Raw genomic sequence first — 26,896 nt, forward strand, 5'->3', positions numbered from 1 at the left:
TCTGTAGTGATGCGCAAAGAATAGATAGTGATGTGTTCTATAGATATTGTCAAGAAATAATATTTATAATGGATTTTAAAAATAACAAAGCAATGATATTTATTTACATAAATAATTGAACATTTATGCCAAGGACATCATCAAACGACAGTTATCTTTCACAACCATTATATTGAAAAAAAATGTGAAAATTAACACTACATCATGTGTTACACGTGTTTTTATATAATAAAAATTAAGTTTTTCTATATATATCAAATGTTATAATATATTATCTCGTCTTATCTTGATATCATGTCACATATACTATATTTTGCTCGTAAATACATGTTAATTTAAATTCAAAATCATAAAAAAGTCATGATAAATCAATTCAATAATTCCATATAGTTTTAAAAAAGAGAAACTAAAAAGTACTTAAATATCATGCTTCAAGATATCTCTTTCAATCGATGAACTGTTGAAATATGGTTAAAATATTCCTAATTTAGTAAAAATCTTATTGTAGGCTGAATGATTTCGGTATAAAGTGACGGCGAAATTAAATGTCGGCAAAAGCTTACGCCGACAAAGTGACGGTAAGTTTGTTATAGCTAGGGTTTTTTTTGGTGTATTTGTTATTGGTCAACCATATGTCATATCTTGAATACTATTGGACCGAATCGTTTTTGTAAGCATAGAAAACGTATACTGTCGGTTATCGCAAGAGGGCGCTCTGAGGCGTCGGCCGACGTTGTTTTTTTTCCTCATAAAATATTTGATTCTTGCCGTAATTTGTTCCGTTTTGCGTGAGTAGTGTGAAAGGTTTTCATTTTAGAAAAAAATAATTAATTTGACATTGTTTTGGTAAGTGTTGATAATTTATAAGCGAGTATGATTTAAATTTAAATGAATAGTCTTCTTAAGCGTCGTGGACATTCTAATTTTATCTCGACTCAATCAGCGCAGCGCCAATGAGCGTTGTTCTACTATCGTGTCGTGTGGCCTTTACATTTTAGTGCATTTCTTAATTTTAAGAAATTAGTGACATATATTTGTTATTAAATACATTGTTAAGGAAGGTGAAGTTTAAATTTTTATTGCCAAGATTTTTTCATAACAATTATGTTTGTTGACATTATATTTTAAGGCACACAGTGAGTTGGCGGGAAGCCGCCGGCCTAGATTTTGGCAGGTTATAAATCATAACATATTTCAATAACTTTTCTTTTGGTGCGATGCTGCGTGTTTAAGTGATTAAAATTATCCCCAGATCCTTTAAGCACGATGACTTCCATAGAGGATGGTGAGACGCACGCGTCTGAGGACGTACCAGCGGGAAACCCGGATGAATTAGCCAAAAACCCTAGTGCATTGAAAGGTAAACCTTTAATTTACTGTAATATAATTACATAGTCTAATAGAATTATGTATACTTTTAACCAAAATAAATAAAATAAAAACTTACTAATGTTCATGTCAATACTTGTCTTTTGCAGAGGCTCATGAGCAGATGGCAACCTTAGATGTGCTTGTGTGTGGCCAGTGCCACTCTGCATTCCACTTTATTGAAGAGTTCAATGACCACAAATCAGCCAATAGTTGTTCTTCAAAGTCTCCAGTAAGAGATAGTGTAAGTATTCTGGGTCTGTGTTTCATATTATTTTTGTGATTTGTTATTTTTATTTACAGTACATATGGTGCTACTTTTCTGCACTAGTGCGTAAATTAGCACATTATGTATCTATGTCGAAAATTTAAATGCTCCTATGTCCTGTAAAACATTGTATGATACATGTGCCAATAGGTAATTCGTGACTCGTGTTGATTTAAAACACTCCCTTCGGTCGTGTTTTAATTTATCACCACTCATTACGATTTTCCTGTTTTTCGCACTTGTATCGTAAATAACTATTATGAATGCACAGGCAGCTTATAGCTGATACATGCACATCAATGTCAATGCCTACAATCTTTTCTGCTTTGCCCTAAGGTTGACTGGTAGAGAATGCCTCATGGCATTAAGTTCGCCTTTTGTACATTAAGTTTGTCTTTTGTGCAATAAAGTTTTAAATAAATAAATGTCCTGCACTTGTGTTTTCCATTTATAAAATGTTTGTCGAGTCTGTTTTTAAAAAGATTTCACTGAGGGTGCACTTATTACAGATTCGGGCAAACTGTTCCACACTTTCACTAACATGATGCATCCTTTACAAATATTATATTATAACCATATCAAAAGTATTGTATAGTGTCAGTTAAAAAAAAATACAAATATTGGTGATTTCCTCAGTATCAGTTATGATTTATTAACATCTTAGCTGTAGTAATGAGTTTCTACTAGTAATTAATCAAGTATTGTGGTGTGCTAAGGTGAATAGATAAAATAAAATAAAACATTTCAAGCATGAAAACTGAAACTATTAGTATAATATAGGTCAATAAGTTGATTTAAGTTCACTTTGAGCTTTAAATCAGATTAACCAATTGGTGTTATGAAAGTTATTATAATCAGTCCATGCAACATAAACTTAAAAATAAGATTTTTGTATGACCATGATTACCAATCCTGGTTGGGGTCCCTTTGATAGAAAGCTAATAACATAAACACTGATACATTCCCAGATACAGTCAGGACACGCACACACCACATGTGGACAAACAAATTGTATTTTGGCTACCTGTAGGACATCATTCCTAAAGCAGCAACCCAAAAACAGATACCTATTTGTAATCTATTTATTCAAATGAATAATCTGTTTTAAACACTTATGTGTCATTAGCCGGGTCCACACAGAGTTCGATAACGCGCGAGGCAATTTCCTCACGCACAAGCCGGCCAGTGTAGACTTGCCTCGGCCGAGGCGGCGCGCGCGGGCGAGGAAAACGCACGAGCCGCCTCGGCCGAGGCACGTCTACACTGGCCGGTTTGTGCGTGAGGAAATTGCCTCGCTCATACGTGCTCGCTCGCTCGCTCTGTGTGGACCCGCCTATTGGCCACTGCCACAAGATCCATAGCTCATATTTCTGTACAGATATAGGCGGGTCCACACAGAGTGAGCATACGCACGAGGCAATTTTCTCACGCACGAAACGGCCAGTGTAGACGTGCCTCGGCCGAGGCGACTCGCGTGTTTTCCTCGCCCGAGCGCCCCACCTCGGCCGAGGCACGTCTGCCTCGCGTGTATGCTCGCTATGTGTGGACCCGGCTAAGGGAAAATGAAAGTTTCCCGAAATTTCCGGGAATTTCTATAAAAATGTAAATTGAATTTTATTAATTTAACATGTGCAATATTTTTTTAGAATGAAAGCAAAGCCCAAGTATGGGCATTCCTCCTATGGAAGTGTTCATCAGCACGGGACGGGACCAACATCAACTCAGACAACAGTTGGAAGCTGTACCAGCAGTGGTGCCGCATGCCGGAGTCTCAGAGGACCGCCTGGATCACAGCTGGCTCCAATGTGCAAGCTTTATCCAAGTTTGCTCATGCTAAAGTTGTAAGTATTATAACACTTAATTAAGAAACCAAAACCATTAATAAACAGTATGAAACGCTCAATTTTACTGACAAATATTGAAAAACTGGTGTTCTAATTTGAATCATCTGGCTTTAGTAATAAAGTCACTTTTTCATATGATAATTTGGTTACAACTCCTCCATGTGCAGAGCATGGCATGTGGACACAATCGCCATCAGATATATAGTTGTGGCCAAGATGCTCATAAATATCTAAACATGCATATATGTATTGTGGCATTAGAGTGCGTGTCCAGATATTTTTACTTAGAACTATTATTATTTAGTCAAGTCAATATATTCTTTATTCAAATAGGCCTAGCAACAAGCACTTTTAAATCGTCAAATTGTACAAATATCATCTTAATCTAAATATCATATATTTATTGTCAATTCCCTGCCTGATGTGATACCTGGATTTCAAAATGACACATTTTCCAGATGGAATTGAAGACTGATGACCAGCTCGTGCCTGTACAAACCGTAACACAAGTAACAGAGGTCAAGAAACGTGGACGACCAAGAAAGGTTCTCAAGGTCAGTACCCAAATATATCTATCTACATGATCTCATTTTTTATTTAAAAATTTCCATTTTATATTATCTTGAAGAAGGATTATCATATCATCTTCCAGGCATTGTCCCGGTTTTTTGCCGCTTGGAAACTAATCCAAGATGACGAATGTACTTCCCACTTAATGGGTATTCTAGGCCGTATTGGGATTAGTCCGGATTCCTCATGATGTTTGTCTTCACCAAAAAAATAATATATCATACAAAATTTAGAAAAAGAAAGACTTATTAGTACAAGCCTGCGATCTACGGATTGTATTTTGTAAATTTAAATAACTGATTAATTTTGTCACTTAGATCTTTCATTTTAACATCAAAGCATGGTCTATACCATGCTTTGTCACCAATGGCAATGAGTAAATACTACATTATTCTTCCCCGCGTTGTCCCGGCATTTTGCCACGGCTCATGGGAGCCTGGGGTCCGCTTGACAACTAATCCCAAGATTTGGCGTAGGCACTAGTTTTTACGAAAGCGACTGCCATCTGACCTTCCAACCCAGAGAGTAAACTAGGCCTTGTTGGGATTAGTCCGGTTTTCTCACGATGTTTTACTTCACCGAAACGCGACTGGTAAATATCAAATGATATTTCGTACACGAGTTCTGAAAAACTCATTGGTACGAGCCGGGGTTTGAACCCGCGACTTCCGGATTGCAAGTCGCACGCTCTTACCGCAAGGCCACCAGCGCTTTTGTAAATACTAATTTATATCTTTAAATTATGGCTTAAGGGCTTAAGAGGCTTAAGAAATGGTAACGTGACATTAATGCTGCGTCACCGTTGAGGGATTCTATATCCTACAACTTGTTGCTCGTAGGAGGATTCCGAGACTCAGCCCTCAGGTGAAGAAAGCGATGGTATGGTTAGAGCTAGTCCTGCGCAGAAGAACGTTTTCAACAAAACGCCACTTAGTGCGATAAAAGCCAAGGTACACTTTTAAAGTTCCCTTGTATGTATCTATGTATTCAATGATCGACCTGAATGTTACGTTAAAATTAACGTCAGCAATCGGGATCGCATGTAATTTTTAGAAGCATGTGATGAATGTACCAACTGTTATGACATATGCTGCGTCTAGTAAAGTTAATTATGTGCCTGGCTTTGCTTTCAGTTTGCCTTCTGCATGAATAAAGGACTAGTTATTCGTTGATGTATAGATATCATATCATCTAGATACAGCATATTACGTACTCCCACTTTCACATGTACGAAAACTTATGCTTTATGTAGTGTGTCCCGTGCGTGCTGAAAGTGCAAGCGTTAGACAAAAATGAATGGTGTTTTGTGTGGAATGCATTCATTTTATTTGTATTGGTTTACGCCATAATTCGGAGGTATCGAGCCTGCCTACGAAGAAAGTTTAAGTGCACGAATATTTGTTTTTGACTCTTGAATGTTTTCTATGTATCTTAAGTATTTAGATACTTTGTACGTATGTAATCTAAAGTGTTTTTATCGCTAATTAAATCGTGTCTGAATAATTTTCACAAAATTACGCCGAAAATGATTCCGAAGCGGAAAGCGTCATCTAAAGAAAATGTGTGAAACTATCTATTATAAATCCTCAGTACAATGAATCATGGCCTATATATTTTATGTATAAGTAAATTCTTGTATATAAATGGCGTACTGACTTAAAGTCCTACGTCCCCTAGGTGGGGCAGAGGGCGTCCACAGTGCGCCGCCATCTCGTTCTGTCTCGGGCTGCGTGCTTCGCCTCAGGCCATGATATAAATATTTATCTATACAAGCCTTATTGAGCTTACTGTGGGACTTAGTCAATTTGTGTAATAATGTCCTATAATATTTATTTACAGTACATATGGGGCTACTTTATAGCACTAGTGCGAGAAGTAGCATATTACGTTACTGTGTCGAACATTTAAAGGGCCATATGTACTGTAAAACGTTGTACGATACATGTGCGAATAGGTAATTCGCAACTCGTGTCGATTTAAAACACTCCCTTCGGTCGTGTTTTAATTTATCGCCACTCGTTTCGAATTTCCTATTTTTCGCACTTGTATCGTAATGTACTATTATTTATTGATCTATAATGAATCGACAGGAACTAGCGGACAAGGAGTCCGTCCGTAACGCCCAGGAGCGCGTGCCGCCGGAGGAGCGCATCGCGCGCCGCACCGAGCGCGAGGGCGACCCCGCCGACGCCGGCGAGTATGTGGTGGAGAAGATCCTCGCCAAGAGGTTCAACCCCAGGAGGAAGCAGTACGAGTACCTGCTCAAGTGGGAGGGATATCCGCAGTAAGATATATTTTACACTGTTTTGATAGTAGGTTACAGGAAGACCCTGCCAATGCAAGGGAGTATGTTGCCGAGAAGATCCTTGCCAATGAGGTTCAACTCTTGGGGAATCAGTAGAATTACTTGCTGAAGTGGGAAGGATATCTGCAGTAAGGTCATTATATCGTTTGATTTTTGTTTATTCGGAAAACCAACAGCTTAAGTAAACTAAAACTAGGTTAACGCATTCACTGCCAACGTTTTCGTAGCGCTACACGCGTAGCCGATTCTAGCGTTTTCCCGCTTTGTAGAGGAAAGCGACTACGAACAGAGCGCCCGCCGAGCGGGTTCCCGGCACTCAATGTGTTAACATAAATATGTATCAGAGAAGCCAATCACAGGTTTCCACAAACAGGAAAAAGTGTTTTGGAAGGTTACAAGGCGACTGTGCCGACGATCTTCGCCAAGAACTTCAGCCCCAGACGGAAACAAGACGAGGGAAAGCTTAAGAATTAGGGATATCTACTACAGATAGCAACATTCGTTCGTTACAAACTATTCGAAAAGTAAAATGGGACCCAGCCACTGAGGGTAAATACGTCAATATTAAGTTTAATGGACAACAATGTCTCACGCAAAATAGACGCTAGTCGTAGAGTTGCGGAAAACTGCTCGTATTACAATTAACAACAAAACCGTAACCGTGTAATATTTTGCAGTGAACAAAACACATGGGAGCCGATAGAGAACATGGAGACCTGTAAGCATCTTCTAGAAGCATTTGAGAAGCAGTTGGCGCGGCAGAAGGAGCTGAAGGCCCTGCGCGCGCAGCAGCAGCAACAGCATCCTGTGCAGGTAAGAATACTTAGAACCAGTTTTAAAACTGGCGAATTTGAATTATAAATTTCAAAAACCGCTTAGAGGCGGTTTTGCGGTTCGTGTTTTTTTTTTAAATACTACGTCGGTGGCAAACAAGTATACGGCCCGCCTGATAGTAAGCAGTCTCCGTAGCCTATGTACGCCTGCAACTCCAGAGGAGTTACATGCGCGTGGCCGACCCTAAACCCGCCCCCCCTCGTTGAGCTCTGGCAACCTTACTCACCGGCAGGAACACAACACTATGAGTAGGGTCTAGTGTTAGTTGGCTGCTGTTTTCTGTAAGGTGGAGGTACTTCTCCAGTTGGGCTTTGCTCTAGATCTGGAATGACATCCACTGGCTGTGCCCTACCACACAAAGGTGTTTGGCGGTTTTGGCATTTTATATGAAATTGCGTGTGTGATGTAGTTCGTGCGAATTCGCACGCTCCTCTGGGGTATGAGCGTGGCAGCACTTTGTTCGTGTATAGTGATATCCCGAGCAACATACGAATTTGAATCCAATGTGAAGATCGCCTTTAACCCTTTGAATGCCACCCACGCGTGTGCAGCGCGTCGTCCTGAACCTTGTCGGAATGCACCACAGATGATGTTGGGCTGTTGCCGCGCGCCTCCGCGGGTCTCAGATAATCTTTTAACCATTTAGTACAAGTCAAGGAAAAAATAACTTGACTTGTACTAAATGGTTAAAAGATTATCTGATGTTCATAAGTGCCTACACTAAGATGCACATTAAATTTTTAGTCTAATGTTGAATTGCAATAAAAAAACCGGCTAAGTGCGAGTCGGATTTAAATATTTATATTATTCTATTTTTTTGTATTTCTTATTAAAGCGGCAACAGAAATACATCATCTGTGAAAATTTCAACTGTCTAACTATCACGGTTCATGAGATACAGCCTGGTGACAGACGGACGGACGGATGGACGGACAGCAGACTCTTACTAATAAGGACCCGTTTTACCCTTTGGGTACGGAACCCTAAAAAAAAAGTATTGAATAATTTTTGGTCTTGCTACAGGTGAAACAAATCAGCACACCACTTCCACAAATAGTGAAACAAATGGTTAAGAAAACGGAAAGTCCCGCTTTGACTCCTACTGGGTATGTAAAACTCTCTGACCTAATCTGTATTAAATTACTGATTTTTTTTATACTACGTTGGTGGCAAACAAGCATATGGCCCCCCAGATGGTAAAGCCCTATGGAAGCCTGCAACTCCAGAGGTGATACATGCGCGTTACCGATCCTAACACTCTTCTTTACCTTTTCTTACCTTACCGGCAGGAACACAACACTGAGTAGGGTCTAGTGTTATTTCAAAGCGTGATGACATTCACAGAGCCCATACCTCTTTTTTGCCCGTAGTTTAAGGACATACCCGGGTCCGGGGTTTGTAATTAAATATTATTACATATTTTATGATTGAACTTTATTTTGAGGCAAACCTGGGCTAATCGGTCGTAACCTTCGCCATAACGATTTTGACACTCGTACAGTCAGCAAGACTATTAGCTACACCCCCTAGAGGTCTAGCATACATATTTGTATGCAGGGGTGCTACGCTAATAGATTTGCTGACACACACACTTGGCTTTTTTTTTATTACTGTATTAAAGGATCAAATTTCTTTGACTCGAAGATATGCCCCAACTTTAGCCCTTGAAATCGTACACACCGAGCCTCTTATCTCTCGTTAATAATTTTGACATTGTCTGTGATACAGCCGCCTCCAGCGGTCTTCTAAAGTGCGCGCTCTCGACCAAGTGAAGGCGTGGTGCGGCGCCGAAGACGAGCCGGCCGCCAAGCGCGTCAAGAAGGAAGCCTCCAGCGAGGACGAGGATTACTCCGATGGGGACGCTAAAGGTACGAGTAGCTCACATTCACTTACAGACATACTTACCTATGTAGGTATAGTTACAATACAAGACAAATCCTCTTTATTGCACAACCTCAGAATAAATGTACATGGAACACACAATGCATCAGGACAAAGGTGAACAACAGGCGGCCTTATCGCTAAAGAGAGATCTCTTCCAGACAACCTTCATTAAATACTTCATTGTAGTTAGTTCGTTTTAAGATGACGAATTACGAAAGAGCTGTTAACTCATAATAATTTATTTATTGTGCACGCTATATGATTAGAAGCGCAAAATACCAGTAACTATAAAGCATGATGAAACCCGACGGCTAACACGACAATGCGCTCCGACAGGAAAACGCCCTTCATTAATTCTGATAAAGTATAAAATCGCCTGTTGCAAAACAGTCCTGTTGTAAACCTCTAACCGCCACGCCTGTCGCGTGCGGCGTGACATTGTGAATCTTCTTTAAATGCAAGAAGGTTGACAAACGTGTGAGCGTCAATCACTAAAAAAAAGCGTCAGTGTCGTGGAACACTCGGTTGGAACGAAGTATGTTATTATTATTGATACAAAGCGGCTGTACGCCAACTGCGCCACTATAAGATATATGTAAGTCGATGAAATAAGAAAGGTCGTGATGATTTTTTGGACGAGTCTTACACTTTCTTTCGCCTAGCCCCCGTCCGCCAACCGTCCGATAAGGAACTTAGTTCCAAATATGCACACTTTTATTACCGCATAACTGAAGGTAATAAAACTTTCAGTTGACGCTCGGATACTAAACGGACAGTCGTCTCCAAAAGGTAACGTGGACCCGGAGCTGGTCAAGTCGCTGGGGCTCGGCGGCAAGGGCATGCCGAATATCAAGGGCGTCATCAAAGTCGATCCCAAGCACATGCCTAATCTTACCACTGGTAAGTTGTAGCTGTAGCCCATCGCACTGTGGGACGGCGCCATGCTTGTGCTTGGAGATGAGAATTTTCTGTTTTTCAATAATAACTTTTTATGGTATTGACAAAGAATCGTAAAATTCTGGTGGGATAGTCCTGGGGGCTTAGCCAAGATGCCAATCGTTCGCTCCGATACGTTAATGTATCTCTGTCGCACTAATATATAGAAGTGATGAACAGAGATTGCCGTTTCGTTCGTTACGGCGCAAAAAGGTTGGTGTTTTGGCTAAGCCCTCTGAACAGATTCCCAAGATCCTTACTAATGAGATTTTTGTTAGGATAGTAAAAAGTTATCGCCAAAAAATAGAAAATTCTTACGTCCAACCACAGTATGGCTTTGTTCACTGTGCATCGCTTTGGGATCTGTGTCACAAGCTTTGCTATTGTATTTACAAAATTTATTTTAGAATAATTGCAGTAGATTTGTAGACAATGACTAGTTGTGTTAATTAAGATAGTTTTCTAAATGGTCAAATAGCATTCATTAAAAAAAAAAAAACAATAATACATCTCATTAAGTCACTCAATTGCTGTTGAAGAAACTTTCGATATGCAAGTTATTAATAATTTTAAGATCGTTGGTTTGTAAAAAGAAAAATCCCTTAAATTAATTCACAGCACTCGCATAATGTATATTATATTTAGACATACAAAATCTCCCTTTTTCTTAGAAAATATTACTGGACCTCAACTTGTACTTTGCAATAGTAAAAATGCTTGTGATTTTGTGTTTGTGACATGCTTGTACTTGTGCTTGATCCCCTGACCCCAAATTAGCTTTCCTTAGCTTGGCGCCCTTGATATTCCCAGTTTTGCATGAATGTAACATAAACTTTGTTGCCTACAGGTGTCTACATTATGTCTAAGAGCTCTGGGATAATGAAGATTGACTCGCCCGGCAAACTTGGCCCGGGTCTGAATATAGACCAAGATGTTATTAGGAAACAAATCTTAGCTGCCAAACAGGTAAATATTTACAATTATTACAAATTTACCTTTATCCGAATGATGGGGTATTAAATACTATTTTTATTTTGCAGAAAAAACAAGAGGAAAAGAAGGCAACACCCACGCAGGTAAAACATTATATAATTCTTTAAGTATTACTACAGTAATGTCATCCATTCATCCATAAAGAAAAACAGCTGGTTTGTGTTCAATGTTCGTTATTTATTGCATAGGTAATTTCTTTGTTTAATTTTATCTTCACTTTAAAGGGTTTAAAGTAATCATTAGAGACTTGCAACTTCTGTAACTTTTGTAAATGTTCCACCATTTTAGTTTTTGCTCAATTTATTTGAGAACTGAAAATAGCAAATGCAGCTTCATTTTTAGGGTTCCGTAGCCAAATGGCAAAAAACGGAACCCTTATGGATTCGTCATGTCTGTCTCTGTCTGTCCGTCCGTATGTCACAGCCACTTTTTTCCGAAACTATAAGAACTATACTGTTGAAACTTGGTAAGTAGATGTATTCTATGAACCGCATTAAGATTTTCACCGTTTTTTTATTTATATTTTTGAATATGCATCACACATCTAAAATCTGAATCTAATATTATACAGGTAAAGAAGACAATCGGCTCCGGCGGCCAACAGGTGACAGAGAAGACGATCATCACACCTTCTGGACAGAAGATTATCCAGCGCACAATACACCGGCCCGTTGGACAATCGCCAGAGGGCAAGTCTCCGGTCACCATCCTTAACAAAAAACTAGCACAGGTCGGTTGATTTTTGGAAACAGCATAAATTACGGAGAAGGCGATCATCATCGCGTTCAGACAGATCATTCAGCGCACGATACACCTGTTTGTCGAAGCAGTCGCAGGGCCGAGGGCAAGTCTCCAGTCACCATGTCTCTTTAGCCCATCTCTACCCTTCGGGTGTAGGCCTCCTTCATTTTACGCCACACCTCCACACCTGGAGCCACTTCTTCCCCACAGTCATTTTGATGTCGTCGCCCCAACCCATCTAGGGTCTAGTTTGAGGATGTTCCTTCCCCCATGGTCGCCACTCGAGTAGTCGTTTACTCCACGAATCGGTCTTTCGTGTTATATGACCAGCCCATTCCGGGATCATCACACCTTCCGGACAGATCATCTAGCCCTCGATACACCGGCCCATCGGACAGTCTTAACGAGGCGAAAGTTCGCTTGGTAGAAAAAAATTACGAAAAAATGTCTAACTTTCATTTAATTTTATTTGTATGTGGGTAAAGATATACCCTGCATACCACAGCAGTATAATTTTAGTAAAAAATAGCTAGTGATATAATCTTGGGATTGGTAACTTCCGTCGTAATTTACGCGCGCGCCATATCTTTTGTTCCCTTCTAATTTCCAGGGCTTACGTCCCCTCTTGGCTCTTTAAGTTCGCACGAACGCACTGCGATGAATTTCTTGCGGTTTCAGTGTTGCAAGTGCGTGCGCTTACGAAGCACGCCGTACGTTTCACTTTTATGCGGTTCTGAAACCGCGAGAAATTAATCTCAGGGCGTTCTAAGCCTTAGACATTGTATAGCGATCGGCGTCAGCGTGTAAGGTTGGAGCGTGAGTTCCGTGGCCTCGGTGTCGGAGTTGCGTTGAGTGCGTGTGTTGCACTTGCAGGGCGACAGCCTGCTGCGGCGCGGCGCGGGGCGCGGGCGCGGGCGCGGCGGCATGCAGGTGGCCACGGCGGCCGGCAACATCGTGCGCATCCGCGACAAGTCCGCCGCGCTGCCCTTCGACTTCGACCAGGTGTGTACATGCTGTCCTGGTCTCCTTTACGATCATTACACTAATGGGCTACTGTTCAGCATGATTAGAATCCCCATCAGGTTTTCGTTTAACGGCCTATGCTGCGATTCTATAGAAATGATGCCGTTTTTCTATACAGCGCTGTACATTTTCCATGCGCGTTAACCACAAACCGACTCTTTAGTGTATGGTCTCAGTGTTTGACGTCCAGCGACGCATTAAGCGGGATGAGCTGCATGGCGTCGAGCTTCCGAGAAATTTAAGCGGCGTAACATTGAGGCCGCTCGTATACATTTGTATTTATTTAACATGGACGCCACGTTATACGCCCTGCCAGTTGCTCCGCTCAATCGTCCAGTCACTTTGCACACAGGGCTGCTTTACTCTTTGAAATGCAAAGAATGTGTATTTGTCATTATGTACTACTACTACAGTGACAAAATGGGATCGGACTAAATTGATATGAAATGGGCGACAAAAATAGAGTGTTTTGTTCGGGCAGTCGGACGCGTCGTCGGACACGTCGGACGGCATCACGGACCCGTTCCCGCTGGAGCCGGGCCCGCTGCCGCCGCCGTCGCCGGAGCGCGAGCTGACGCTGTGCCCGCTGACGGGGCGGCGCCTGGCGCGCGCCGAGGGCGAGCCCACGCCGCCGCCCACGCCCAGCCCGCCGCCCACGCCGCCCTCGCCGCCCTCGCCCAGCCCGCAGACCATACCCCAGCAGATGCTCATGAAGGTATAGTGTTTTGTCATTCCTAGGATCTTGAAAGACAAGAGAGAATGCAGCCAGATATAAAGGCGTGAGTACAGGCTTCCAACTTTTCCCGCATCATGCGCCCTTTCGTGCGAAAATATTCAATTCAGTGCATTCGGGGATCCTTTTAGTGTTGCGCTGCGCTCCTCTAGGCTGGATAACACGCTTCACTGGTTGGGAACTGTGTATGTTCCTAAGCAACGATGCCGCAGCAGGTGTTTATGAACACACGAAAAGCTGAGGCGTATAAAAACTTTAGCTACACCAGAAAATGGAGAAAATTTCGAAAGAATTATCATTCATGGTGAATAAAGCATTTCGTCTACGAAATGGAAGGATCTATCCTTTTACCATCTTGCTGCGGTCATTTAGGTAAATGCGCCGCACTGGTTATAGAAACTCCTGTTGTATATCAATTCATGAGTTACGTGTCTTGCGTTTGCTAAATGCCAACTTGCCAAGTCGACTACGAAGGTATTCAGAGCTAAAAAGAATTGACGGTTGTGGTTAAATATTTTTTATTAAGATTACCGCGTTATCGTAAAACTGCAGAGTCAAACCAAGAAAACTTAGCAGCGATTTTGATAGCCCAGACGATGCACGGGTTATTTTAAACGTCTATAAAATTATGACGTTTACTTGACACTTGCACCGTCTGGGCTATCAAAAACGCTGCCAACTTGTTCTGACTCTAGTACCTTCTGCAAAACTCACTTTTTGTTTTCGTTGCTCTTTGCATTTACTTTTTTTTCGAAAATAGGCCTCAATCACAAGTTTCGCAGCAAAAATGTCAAATTAATCTCTCTTGCTGAATATCACTTTAAATATATGAGTTCATGTAATTTATTAAAAAAATATATTGTTCAACTGATGAATATGTGTGTGATCTGTCATACAGGTCGAGATGTCCCCAGGAGGCACAACCGGTATGTTAGTACAAGGCGATGGAACGCAGCAGTCTTTGCCAGTATTGACAGACGACGACGGCGTAAGTATTGCAACTTTGTTGACAAATAACGAAGCTCATAATCCAAGAAAGATTTTGCGAGCAGGCTCAAGGTTTTTTTTTACAATAGCTCAATTTAGTAGCAAGTTTTTGACAGTTACATTTAAGCTTAAAAATCAATTCAATGCTTATTTCGGGTCTGTTTGTACTTAAGTTAATACTTGCTGTGTTCTTGTGTAAAGAATGTAATGAAGCTAGTGTGAAGAGGAGTATAGAAATAATAACTTTGTTTGTAAAGTTTTGTTATGTATGTGAAACAATTGTATGAAACAGACGGAGGTTAAAATGGAAGCACATGCGGTGAAGCAACTGTTAGAGGACGGCGGAGAGGGCGAGGGTGAAGAGGTGGGGCTGCTGCAAGCCGGCCACCCGCCCATCATGATCCGCGGCGAAGACGGCGTGCTGTACCAGGTCAGTGTCACACTCTGAGCCACGAAACAGAGGGCTACCACTAAAACGTTATATGTCTCTCTGTCGCTCTTGCGTCTTCGAGCGATAGATGGTCAGATGAATTTCAAATTTTGTTTTTCGCGGTAGGCGTCAGCGTCGAGTATTTTTTATAATAATTTTTTGATATTTTTTATAATAATTTATTTCATTCAAACTATGATTTGATTGATTTTGTCCGATCTGTTCAAGTGTAAACAGACTTAACTTAAATGACATATTGGTGTCTGTGAGTAGAGTTGAAATGGAATTAATGAATGAAGATGCTTGCTAGGCCATTTTACCCTACCAGAAGCCCTCCTTTAATGAAGCAACCACGGAATAATCTGGATGGTATCGGATGGTCTTGTTTGTAGTCATATGACTACAAAGAAGACCGTCCGATAAAAAAATGAGTATGAGTATGGGTATGAGTGCCTATTCGAATTTAATATTGACTAATAGTTGAAAGCTGGTAAGGACACTGAGCACTACAAGTCGTCTGAGTTGAATTAAATCAGCTTGATTTTGACAGGTGGCAGGCGAGAACGAAGCTGGGCAGACGCTACTAGTGGCCGCCGAGGGCATGGAGGGCGCCGTGGAGGGCGTCGAGGGCGGCGCCGACGGCGACGGCGTCATGTACGTCACGCGCGAGGACGGACAGGTCAGTCACGATATACCATCACAGGTGGCGGGGCAACAAAGCTGGGCAGACATTACTGTACTGCTGGCCGCCGAGAGCATGGTGGGCGTCGAGGGCGACGGCGTCATGTGTTACGCGAGAGTAATAACCCCCTTATTTATAAACGTTTATGAATAAGGGGGTAAATGTGTACTATGTGTAGTTACTCTAGCGTCGTAGAGAGAGACCTATTTGATTCAAAGGATTAGATGATAGGAAGAAATTATTATTCAAATTATTTATTTATTTATTTACATGGTCAGGGTGGTCATACGGAAGGGTAGAAAATTAGGAAAAAAAATTACTCGAGGGTGTCAGATATTCAAAGGAGATCTTAAGTGGACCCTATACAAATGTCTATTTAAAAAATCTGACGATTTCCGCGATCCGTATGCAAATGGCAGGTTCACAAAGTTGCAAAAAAAAAACCGCCATCTTGAAATACTCAAGCGTGTCAGAATCAGATTATTATTAGAAAGGTCTGGAGGATGTCACAGTTGTGTGAAACCTTAATCTGACGATAATGTGGAGCAGTATCTTTATTCTGACGATTTGAAAAAAAAAAAATTGCGCAGAGTAAACAGCTTAGAATGCCGTCAAGTACACCAAAATCGACCAACCGGTTCAGTTCCAAGATTTCTGAATGAATGTTTTTTATCATCAATTTTTTTCGAGTAACGTCGAATTTATCATCTTGCGCTCCCTTACTGTTAACAATAGTTTGATTATTTTGTTAAAAGTGTATTATTAAAATAATGGCAACTGAATACTATATGGGGACGGTGTGAGAGAGAAAGAAATAAAAAAATATTCCAACAACTAAAAATATAAATTACAATTACATATTAGCTATACTTAACCTAGACAATATCCAAAAGTGTGCTTAATTTACAAATACGAGCCAGAGATAGCGAAAAAGTTAAAGGGAAATGTGAATGAAACTTTTTTTTGCAAGTTCGTGACCCTGCCACGCGCTTACCGATCGCTAAAATCGTCAGATTATTGAAATGGGCACTATTTAACAAGTAATTAATCCATCATATCTTAATCTGACGCGCTCGAGTATTTCAAGGTGGCAGATTTTTTTTACTATCCTGAACAACCGGCTCGGTGTCAAGGACTCATACTTGGTAGAGGTACTCAACAGGATGCAAGGTTTTCCCCCCTATTTTAATCTGACGCGCTCGAGTATTTCATGGTGCCGGATGTTTTTAAATTATTATGACGGGCTGTCTTGGACTACCGGCTGGGTTTCGAGAACTCATACTTGGTGGAGTTACTCAACAGGATGCAAGGTATCCCCCCTATCTTAATCTGACGCGCTCGGGTGACTCCAAAAATGCCCTCTTGGGCTCCCCAACCATAAGTGTGAAAACATACTCAATTTTTTTTTTATTGAATGGGTTGTCTTTGTCTCATTATGAGTTGACTGAGGTTAAAGTTGTCGTTAATGTAATCTGTCAGGACGTGCTCGCGATCGACCCGTCGCAGCTGGCGCAGCTGATGCCGGGCGGCGAGGCGCCGGCGCTGCAGCAGGTGGCCGTGCAGGTGGAGGGCGAGCCCGGCGAGGACGCCACGCAGGTCATCGCGCAGCTCGTGCAGGCCGACCTGCCCTCGCCAGGTGGGTTCCACATCTACGTTGTTGACGTCGGCGTCGGCCAATGTTGAAAATCTGATTTAATGCCCCGTATTCCAGACACAAAAAGTGTTCAGTCTTTGCCAACTTAAAACCTTTCCTGGACGCTCATCGGATAGGGCCTCAGACCAGAAAATGGCAACCCTAATTATAGCAACATTTTTCATTTGATCCAGTTTGGAAGAGGCTCCACGTTTTATTACGTTTTTTATCAATTCGTAATAAATGTCCACACAAACAATATTTCATTTTCAAATTTACTATTAAAATATTTATCATCACTTTATTCAAACTAATAATTATAGCTAATTTTTTTTAACAAAAAGTTTTAAATCGACTACTATTGTCTTGATTGTCAGGCGGCACGCGGCGCGTAGTCCTACTACTGCCAGACGGAAGCTTCACGATGACGGAGCTGGACAAAGAACAGTACGAGTCCATCACAGAGGCCGGCAAAGCGCAGGAGTGAGCCCCGGCGGCCTGAAACTGACTATGGCATACAACGCATCATTCACACCTAAACCTCTGATGCCGAGCGCCATACATTTGTAGTGCTCGACCGAATCTTCGGTTTCGGTAGGTTTCGATACAAACATTATGTTTCGGTCGGATAATATACATAAAAGCATTTGTATAACGGTCGGCATCAGCGTCAAGCGTGCACGCTCAGAGCGCACGTTCCATGGTCCTCGGGTTAGGAGTGCTGAGTATGTGTCGGGGCTATAGCCAAGTTGACAATTGTATATCGATAAAGGTCAATAGAAAAGTCACTTGACCATTTCCATACGTCATTTAAGAGTATCGACGTTTTCAAACGATTACATGTTTCTTGGTTAGACCCCATGGCCACCTTAACTTTTCTATCAGTAAGTAAAGCGGAGCTTTACTTGAAATCTTCTGGGTGGCGTGTGTTTGGTGGCGTTGCTGGCACGGCAGATCGTAATGTTGGCGATATACAACAAGCTTACTTATCAAATACCGATATAAACTCTTGTCAAAACAATGTGCTATCCTAGTAAATATTATCGTCATGTGGTGCTTGCCACGTCATCAAAATACAATTTATGGGAATGGGGTCATCAATTACAGTAGTAACGTGGTCGTTTCAATCCAATAAAACACATAATGCCCGAAGCTCAATGTTATTATGTGTTTCTAGCTTTATGTATTTCGACGTTTTGAAATCTTATTTCCTATGCCTATACTTCGTTTTTTTAACATTAGAAAAAGAATAATCAATCTTGATGTGTCTTTTTATTGAAAACCCCTTTAAAAAAATAGTCACTTAATAAGTGACACCAAAATAATACCATAATTGTTACATATTTGCTGCGACTTATTTTTCAAAAGTGTTTTTCAATAAAAAGGCACACCTAAATTGTTGACCCTTTTTCTAATGCCAAACAAACAAAGTATAATCTGCTCTTAGATACCATACATTGCAACAAGGTACTGAAATATTAACTGCTTTTATTTGTCCGTAGTTGATGTAAGATAAAACTCAGGAGCGTATTCTTAGTTTTATAAAGATGCGATTTAAGTGAACTGAGGAGAAATATTATGTAAATAGAGTATGATCGGCTATTTGTACAGATGGTACATGGTTGGATGTGTAAGCTCATTTAGTTAATGTTTAGGTATAATTTATTAGACCAGGAAATGTATGCAATTCAAGGCAGAGAAATAATTATGCCTTAATTTATTTAAAAAAAAATATTTCGTTTTGCTAATTCAATAGATTTACATGAAGATAATCTGCAGTAATTTAATAAATTCGTATATGTATTACCTTGAACTGAATTAAAACAGAAGCATTTGCAATTTAATGTAGGTAAAATTAAAATAAACACGGTGAAATACAACATTCAATTACACTACGTTCATAAATAAGAGAGCAGTAATAAAACATATCAATATTTTCTTTATAATCATTTTCTTTTTTAACTCGAACAAGTATCTTTCTTAGGCGGTTGTACGATTGGCGGCAGATAAGCGTTTAAAGGCACACCGTGACGTGCGCTTTGTTATATACAGATCCTTATGAGAGACGGCACACCGCTTGCGTGACGTGTGCGTGCACGACTCCAACCCTTTACGCGCACGTGCAGTCAACTGCAGTCTACGCTCACGCGGCTGGTGTGCTCTATTTTCTTGCAAAGAGATGCATAAATTAGTTGTTGGTCGCTAGCTGTCCACTTTGCCTGGCTAAAAAAAAATTACTCACTGATCACCGCCGGTCAGACACGTAAGCTTGATTTTGTAAATTTAAAGTTGCCTTTATTACTTAATTATATTAACAACATCTACATTAAAACATTTGTCTAAATGCATTGGATAAAATATTATAATAGACAGAATAGCATATACTCTGTATTCTATGGCTACACACTGACTTATATTTATGAAATGAGCACCTGGTGAAGTATTTTACGATCACTATAAATAATGTAGTTTCTTTTATGAATACCAAATATTGGACAAGAAGCATTCATTATAGAGAGTATGGATTCAAGGTAATAGACTGGTAGTTTTTAAATAATTTAACTCCTTAATCTGTAGTATTCCACATCTCTCTTTATTTTCATGCATTGTATAAAATGACATTTATTTCCGATCTGAGCCAAGATTATATTAGTTACTTAATTTGAAGACTCGTTGAAGGTAAGGCTCGTCTAATTGAAATTGTTCAATAATATTTGATCATATTAGATGTATAATATAGTATAGTATGTAAAGTATTTTTGGTTTTATATATCTGTAACTATTTCAAATAAACATTATTTGCCACTATCGTGTTTTAATTACTCATTATAATAATGCTACTTATCAGTTTAAATCTTCGTGCCTACAAAATATCATAATGACATACATATACCAATCGCTTTTCGGAGATGGAAAACATCTTAAGGAAACCGGACTAATTCAATGTTTTCCCTCTGAATAGTTCAGATTGCAATCTTTTCGTAAAAACTAGTGCTTGTGCCACTAGTTTAGTTCTTGCGATTAGGTTGACGAGCGGTCTCTAGGCGCCCCAAGGTAGCCGCGGTAAAATGTAACAACCCTGAAACTCAAAAGAAGCACCTCTTTATCTACCGAGGCTGGAGATGACCGCCCAATTGTTTGTTGCCCCCGTAATCGCGCTCCCCATCCCAGATTTGTTAATGTGGATTTTTTTTGCACAAATTCGCAGTCTAAAAGCAGCTTTATTTTGATTAAAATAAAACTACTTTTTGACTGCGGGTATAAAGACCGGTAATCTTCGTACGTAAGTTCAAATACGGGGCACAAAATAATACTATGCCATACTAGCCTAAACGACAAATAAAATAATTAGAATTAAAAAAATGATTACGTCGCTTTAAATCGTTTAAATATGCCAATAAAATGAATTTGTGTCTTATTTAAAGCATCGCAAGACATTTTATTTTATTAAATGTTAACGTTAGTAGTTCCGTGAAATTACACAAAATGCGTATGTACGTCGGCAGTCACTCAGAGAAACAAAGAATTTTGTCTCTTTTTTTTTTCAATGAATACTGTTTCAAAAAAGAAATACGTAAATTTCTACCTAAGCAAATACCTATGACGACACAAAATAAATTATTAGGTTTGATAAATGCTCTAGAAACTATTATATAAACCGTCCAGGCGAAAATTTATACCGTCTGCATTTGGTCTGCACTGGCCTTTAAGAATGGTAGAGCCGGCAGATGACCGAACGAGATGCTCTTATGTAACTTTCAGTAGGAGTAGCAGAGAAAGCGCTTTAAATGTTTGTCCTTGTCACACAGTTTCGTGTTTTTAGGGTTCCGTAGCCAAATGGCAAAAAACGGAACCCTTATGGATTCGTCATGTTTGTCTCTGTCTGTCCGTCCATATGTCACAGCCACTTTTTTCCGAAACTATAAGAACTATACTGTTGAAACTTGGTAAGTAGATGTTATGGAGTGTGGAATTAAGAGGAGTGACATCTCTTTGGTAGAGCTGTTGCAAAAGTGTCCAGCTGTTAGCTATAAATAATAGTTCCAAATCTCTCTAGAGTAGCGCTAGAGTAGCTAAGAACCTAGGCGCTATTGACGGAGTGAAGTGCGCTGTCTATGATTTGATTTTTGTTCAAGTATTCTAGGTATTGTAGCGCCACCTATTTAAGGTTTTTTGATGACACTTTTTGGTACATGGAGATTTATTTCCTTACCTCCAACTTCCGTAGTAGATTTATTCTGTGAACCGCATTAAGATTTTCAAACAAAAATAGAAAAAAAAGCGGCCAAGTGCGAGTCGGACTCGCGCATGAAGGGTTCCGTACCATTTAAGACGTATTAAAAAAAATCTACTTGCTAGATCTTGTTCAACATTTTACCACTTTGGACACACATTTTACCACTTTGGAACTGTCTCTCGCGCAAACTATTCAGTTTAGAAAAAAATGATGTTAGGAACCTAAATATCATTTTTGAAGACCTATCCATAGATACCCCACACGTATGGGTTTGATGAAAAAAAATTTTTTTTAATTTATTGACGTATTAAAAAAAAAACTATTCACTAGATCTCGTTCAAACCAATTTTCGGTGGAAGTTTGCATGGTAATGTATATCATATATTTTTTTTAGATTTTTCATTCTGTTATTTTAGAAGTTACAGGGGGGGGGACACACATTTTTTCACTTTGGAAGTGTCTCTCGCGCAAACTATTCAGTTTAGAAAAAAATTATATTAGAAACCTAAATATAATTTTTGAAGACCTATCCATAGATACCCCACACGTATGGGTTTGATGAAAAAAATTTTTTTTTTAAATTTTTATGACGTATTAAAAAAAAAACTACTTACTAGATCTCGTTCGAACCAATTTTCGGTGGAAGTTTGCATGGCAATGTATATCATATATTTTTTTTAGATTTTTCATTCTGTTATTTTAGAAGTTACAGGGGGGGGGGGGGACACACATTTTTTCACTTTGGAAGTGTCTCTCGCGCAAACTATTCAGTTTAGAAAAAAATGATATTAGAAACCTAAATATCATTTTTGAAGAGCTATCCATAGATACCCCACACGTATGGGTTTGATGAAAAAAAATTTTTTTTTAATTTTTATGACGTATTAAAAAAAAACTACTTACTAGATCTCGTTCGAACCAATTTTCGGTGGAAGTTTGCATGGCAATGTATATCATATATTTTTTTTAGATTTTTCATTCTGTTATTTTAGAAGTTACGGGGGGGGGGACACACTTTTTACCACTTTGGAAGTGTCTCTCGCGCAAACTTTTCAGTTTAGAAAAAAATTATATATGAAACCTCAATATCATTTTTAAAGACCTATCCATAGAAACCCCACACGTATGAGTTTGATGAAAAAAGATTTTTTGAGTTTCAGTTCTAAGTATGGGGAACCCCCAAAATTTATTGTTTTTTTTCTATTTTTGTGTGAACATCATAATGCGGTTCATAGAATACATCTACTTACCAAGTTTGAACAGTATAGCTTTTATAGTTTCGGAAAAAAGTGGCTGTGACAGAATCGGACAGACAGACGGACATGACGAATCTATAAGGGTTCCGTTTTTTGCCATTTGGCTACGGAACCCTAAAAAAGACAATAAATTTTGGGGGTTCCCCATACTTAGAACTGAAACTCAAAACATTTTTTTCATCAAACCCATACGTGTGGGGTATCTATGGATAGGTCTTCAAAAATGATATTGAGGTTTCTAATATAATTTTATTAATCTGAATAGTTTGCGCGAGAGACACTTGTTTACACAAAGTGGAAAAATGTCCCCCCCCCTGTAACTTCTAAAAGAAGAGAATGATAAATCTAAAAAAATATATATATTATGTACATTACCATGCAAACTTCCATCGAAAATAGGTTTGAACGAGATCTAGTAAGTAGTTTTTTTTTAATACGTCATAACTGGCACGGAACCCTTCATGGGCGAGTCCGACTCGCACTTGGCCGCTTTTTTTACATTCCCTTTTGATTTTTTTTGGTATGTTGTCAGGAATGTTAAAACGTGTTTTTTAATTTGGTACATTGCGTATGTTCTAACCCTCACAGGCGCATGCGTAATTGCGTATAGCGCATCTAGTTGATCCTACCATTATATGCCTTTAAGAGTTAAATCACTTTGGGAACAAAACTTTAATCTTCTTATCTGAACGTACCCGAAACGAAAGATGTCCGTGAAATGTCAATGTCATTGTAATCTTTGTTTTGAAAATGTTGGAACCATGTTGGAACTGAAGTTAAGTTGGGTTAAATTAATGTTATTTGTATTATGCCTTTTAAGTTCCAACACGGTATAGATTTTGAGTTCCAAGAATACAGAACTTTAAATATCCTAGTAGATTTCAATAATAAATATGTACTGAAAATAATAACACTAAAAATGAACGGTAACATTGACTGCCTATTCTTTAATGAAGACCGTATGACCAACCGTAAAAAAACTTTTTGAAGAAGCAATAACGTCTTCCAGATCAGGAAGAGTGCTCTACATTATGAAGGAAGAATTAGAGGAGCTACCAGAATTGTCCCAAGATTTGGGCTCTGTGGATCGGCACTATATGAAAATGATTAGTTTCTTATATGCAAAAAGCTTGGAATCTTTAATTGAGAGCATTTCATTCTTGCCTAATTGGCAAAATGTACCTGCTACGATAATCCTGGATGATTTGAGCCTTTATTGTGGGGTTGATAAGATTCAAAATGCTTGTGGTATAGTTGCATTTCTCATAGACTCTATCTGCACTTGTGAAATGTTTCTGAAGCAGAAATGCAGATTGCTAATATCGGTGACAAAGGACTCTGTCGGGGATGAATACTGTAATACTTTGAGTGATTTATATTTTTAGGACTTGACTAGTAAATTGTATATATTACAATGTTTTTTCTTTTTCATACATAACCTATCACTTCACACCTTTAAAAGATCATGTCTGAGTCTATTTGGCTATCAGTATATTCAGTATTATAGTAGGGCCATGATAAAACAGCCTCACACAGTCATACACAGGCTAATCAAAATGTCACTGTAATCTAAACTGCCGAGTGACACCTTTCTTTGAGGGAATTTCCTCACGTGTATGCTAGATCTGTGTGGACCCACCTAATAAATAGAACCTGGCAGACTAAATTGGATGAGTTTTTCAAATCATTTCACATCACAATTGTGTAGTGTTAAATAACTTTGTTAAGTTTCATTGATATTGTAATTTTGTAGTTCTATTAAATATATTTTTTCAAATATATATGTATGTTTTATATCATTAATACTATAATCCGAATGCTTTGTGAGTCCAAACAGGGGTCTTTTTTTTAAAGTATGGATTATTGAGGCCCTACTGTAACTAGTAAGCCCTTGAGAAGAAGACATAAGACTTTCTCAGGTTTCACTAAGAAATAAATGGTGTTTTTTACCACAAGACATTATTATTGCTATGTCAGACTCAACAGACAAAAGGTTGGGAATCCCTTAAATCTATCTGCAATATAAAATAGATACCATTAAAACACTAAACTATAGTCCACGTGTTAAGCACATAATTAAGTATCAATATTAATCTTCTTTTTGGTGTTGCTTGAGCTTTCTTCCTTTTTTGAAAATGAAGCTATTATGCATCAAAATTACAACATTCAAATAATATTTACACCTGAATGAAGATTATTAATATAGTTTTGGACCATAGTTAGGAGCTTTAGGACTATATAATTGGGTGGTTGTACAGTATGTAATTTCTTACAATTGCAATAGATTTACACAGTAAAAGTACATTGGAGTACAGCTTACAGGCCACAAAACCAGAACTCATGAAGCCAGATAGAATAGTCTGGTTATTCCCAGTAGTTACACCCAACTCCGCTTGGTGGTGGCTACTGGGATTTTGTTTCCCAGTAGTTACCATTGGTAAAAGGTGGAAAAAAATTCTCAATAGTTACCACTGATAACAATTTGGTGGTAACTAGTGGTATAGTGGGAATAACCCAAATGGTCCAGACAAATGCCAACTGAACCAAATTGGTGCTAAGTACCTGGATTTTTTTCCCAGTAGTTACCATTGGTAGACAGTGGCAAAAAAAAAATCCCATAGGTTATTACTTGGTGGTAACTAGTAGGAATATCCCGAATGGTCCAGACAAATGCTTGAAGATTGAGTAGTGTATTTAAAAAATATGTATTTTATTTAATTACAATTATTAAAAAAAGCATAGAGTCAGACCAAGCTAAGTTGGCAGCGATTTTGATAGCCCAGCCTGTGCAAGCATTAGGTGAACATCATAATTGCATAGAAGTTTGATGATTAAAATAACACACACTGTCACTGGGCTGTCAAAATCGTTGCCAACTTATCTTGGTCTGACTCTATGTACTAAGTAGCAAAGACTGTGTTTTGCAAACTATTTATTTACATAATATTTTATATTACAGGTCTATCTTAATAAATAAATACATATAAATAAGAACAAGGTTCAATTTGGAATTCAGTCATGTAATTGTTTCGCCAGATCACCTGAATTTCAAAACAATATAAAGTAGGAAGAACACAAAAATCGAGAAAAGAAACAGATAAAATATATAGTAATTATGATTGCCTTTGCCTAGTCTTAATACTCGGCCCATGGTTTTCCCAAGAAAACCAGAGCTTCTGTCGACATCATCATCGAGTCCACGCAAGATCTTGTCTTGATATCGGACTTCGTTGCCGATTTCAATCGACATATGCTTGAGAGTGCTGATTTTTCCGCTGAGCTCCTCCGCCATTTGATCGTTCTCGTGAGCGACTGCATCTTCCGTAGCCACCCTGGGGATAGGCTGGTACGCGTACCCGTCTCTAGCGCGTCTCATACTGCTTCGGCCCGCCGTCTTGCTGGATTGTTTTCTTCAAAACAAAGTCAAATTAAATTACGACAGCGTACTCTTCTTCGCTTGAGTATCGAAGAACGTCACTGATGCTGGTATTGAGTTGAATGATTTCCTAATTAATAATTTAGCATTTTCAGTGTAGAAAATAAACTTTTAGATACTATGTATGTGATTCAACAACAATATTTTTTAGGCAACAACTAGACTAGGCATTTATGAATGACAATTTCTTGACAAATCATCATTGCGTTTTGTTATTTTTAGGATAACAAAAAGTACCTTCCAACTTGAGGTGATTATATAAAATGTTTTTTACTTCGCTTATAATCGTTTGATTTGGCGACACAGTTTAAATCACAATATTAATTAATTAGATGCATAATTTTTGAACAGCAAAAGACTCATGATCATGAAGCCAAAGCTAAACGCTAAATGACAAATATCGTTCGTTCAGAAATCAAGTGATATAGCGAGGATAAACCTCAATCAAACCGGTTAAAACTAAGCATAGGTGGCGCTGCAATCGTTTCGGGTCATAGACTTAGATATGCCATATGAGTGCTCCGGTGAGGGACATACGCAATGCGACAAAATTAAAAACACGTTTTAACATTCCTAACAAAATACTAAAAGCAACCTACGTAATTTGGTTGGGTTATTTGTTGCCCACCATTGCTATTTCCTTCCACCGCATAGCTGCGTCCCTTAGGCTGGCCTACGCTGGGCCATCATGTAGAGGAGCCCTTATATTCATATTTCTGTGGTTCAGGTCATAGAG

General features: G+C 39.2%; 2 protein-coding genes across 7 annotated transcripts; one reads left to right on the plus strand and one right to left on the minus strand.

The window, feature by feature from the left end:
* Positions 1 to 567: 567 nt before the first annotated feature.
* On the plus strand, positions 568 to 20,036 carry LOC133524151 (uncharacterized). 6 transcript variants are annotated; one of them, XM_061860008.1, is made up of 21 exons: positions 569 to 846; positions 1,253 to 1,360; positions 1,479 to 1,612; positions 3,283 to 3,477; positions 3,939 to 4,034; positions 4,890 to 5,000; positions 6,141 to 6,334; positions 7,033 to 7,168; positions 8,213 to 8,295; positions 8,918 to 9,057; positions 9,824 to 9,973; positions 10,857 to 10,975; positions 11,050 to 11,085; positions 11,574 to 11,732; positions 12,617 to 12,745; positions 13,248 to 13,481; positions 14,398 to 14,487; positions 14,779 to 14,916; positions 15,467 to 15,595; positions 17,078 to 17,234; positions 17,609 to 20,036. In XM_061860008.1, exons 2-21 carry the CDS (start codon positions 1,267 to 1,269, stop codon positions 17,716 to 17,718), a joined length of 2,634 nt encoding a protein of 877 aa, XP_061715992.1. In that variant the 5' UTR covers positions 569 to 846; positions 1,253 to 1,266; the 3' UTR covers positions 17,719 to 20,036. The 6 variants fall into 6 exon arrangements, with proteins under 6 accessions (XP_061715997.1, XP_061715992.1, XP_061715995.1 ...); XM_061860011.1 differs by having other exon boundaries at positions 9,863 to 9,973; XM_061860009.1 differs by lacking the exon at positions 569 to 846 and adding an exon at positions 875 to 1,174.
* A 5,603-nt stretch (positions 20,037 to 25,639) lies between these two features.
* LOC133524155 (BET1 homolog) lies at positions 25,640 to 26,355 on the minus strand. Its single transcript, XM_061860019.1, has one exon. It carries the CDS (start codon positions 26,098 to 26,100, stop codon positions 25,762 to 25,764), a length of 339 nt encoding a protein of 112 aa, XP_061716003.1. The 5' UTR covers positions 26,101 to 26,355; the 3' UTR covers positions 25,640 to 25,761.
* Positions 26,356 to 26,896: the final 541 nt, after the last annotated feature.

This window comes from Cydia pomonella, chromosome 13 (genome assembly GCF_033807575.1).
Source record: "Cydia pomonella isolate Wapato2018A chromosome 13, ilCydPomo1, whole genome shotgun sequence".
Taxonomy (NCBI): Eukaryota; Metazoa; Arthropoda; class Insecta; order Lepidoptera; family Tortricidae; genus Cydia; species Cydia pomonella.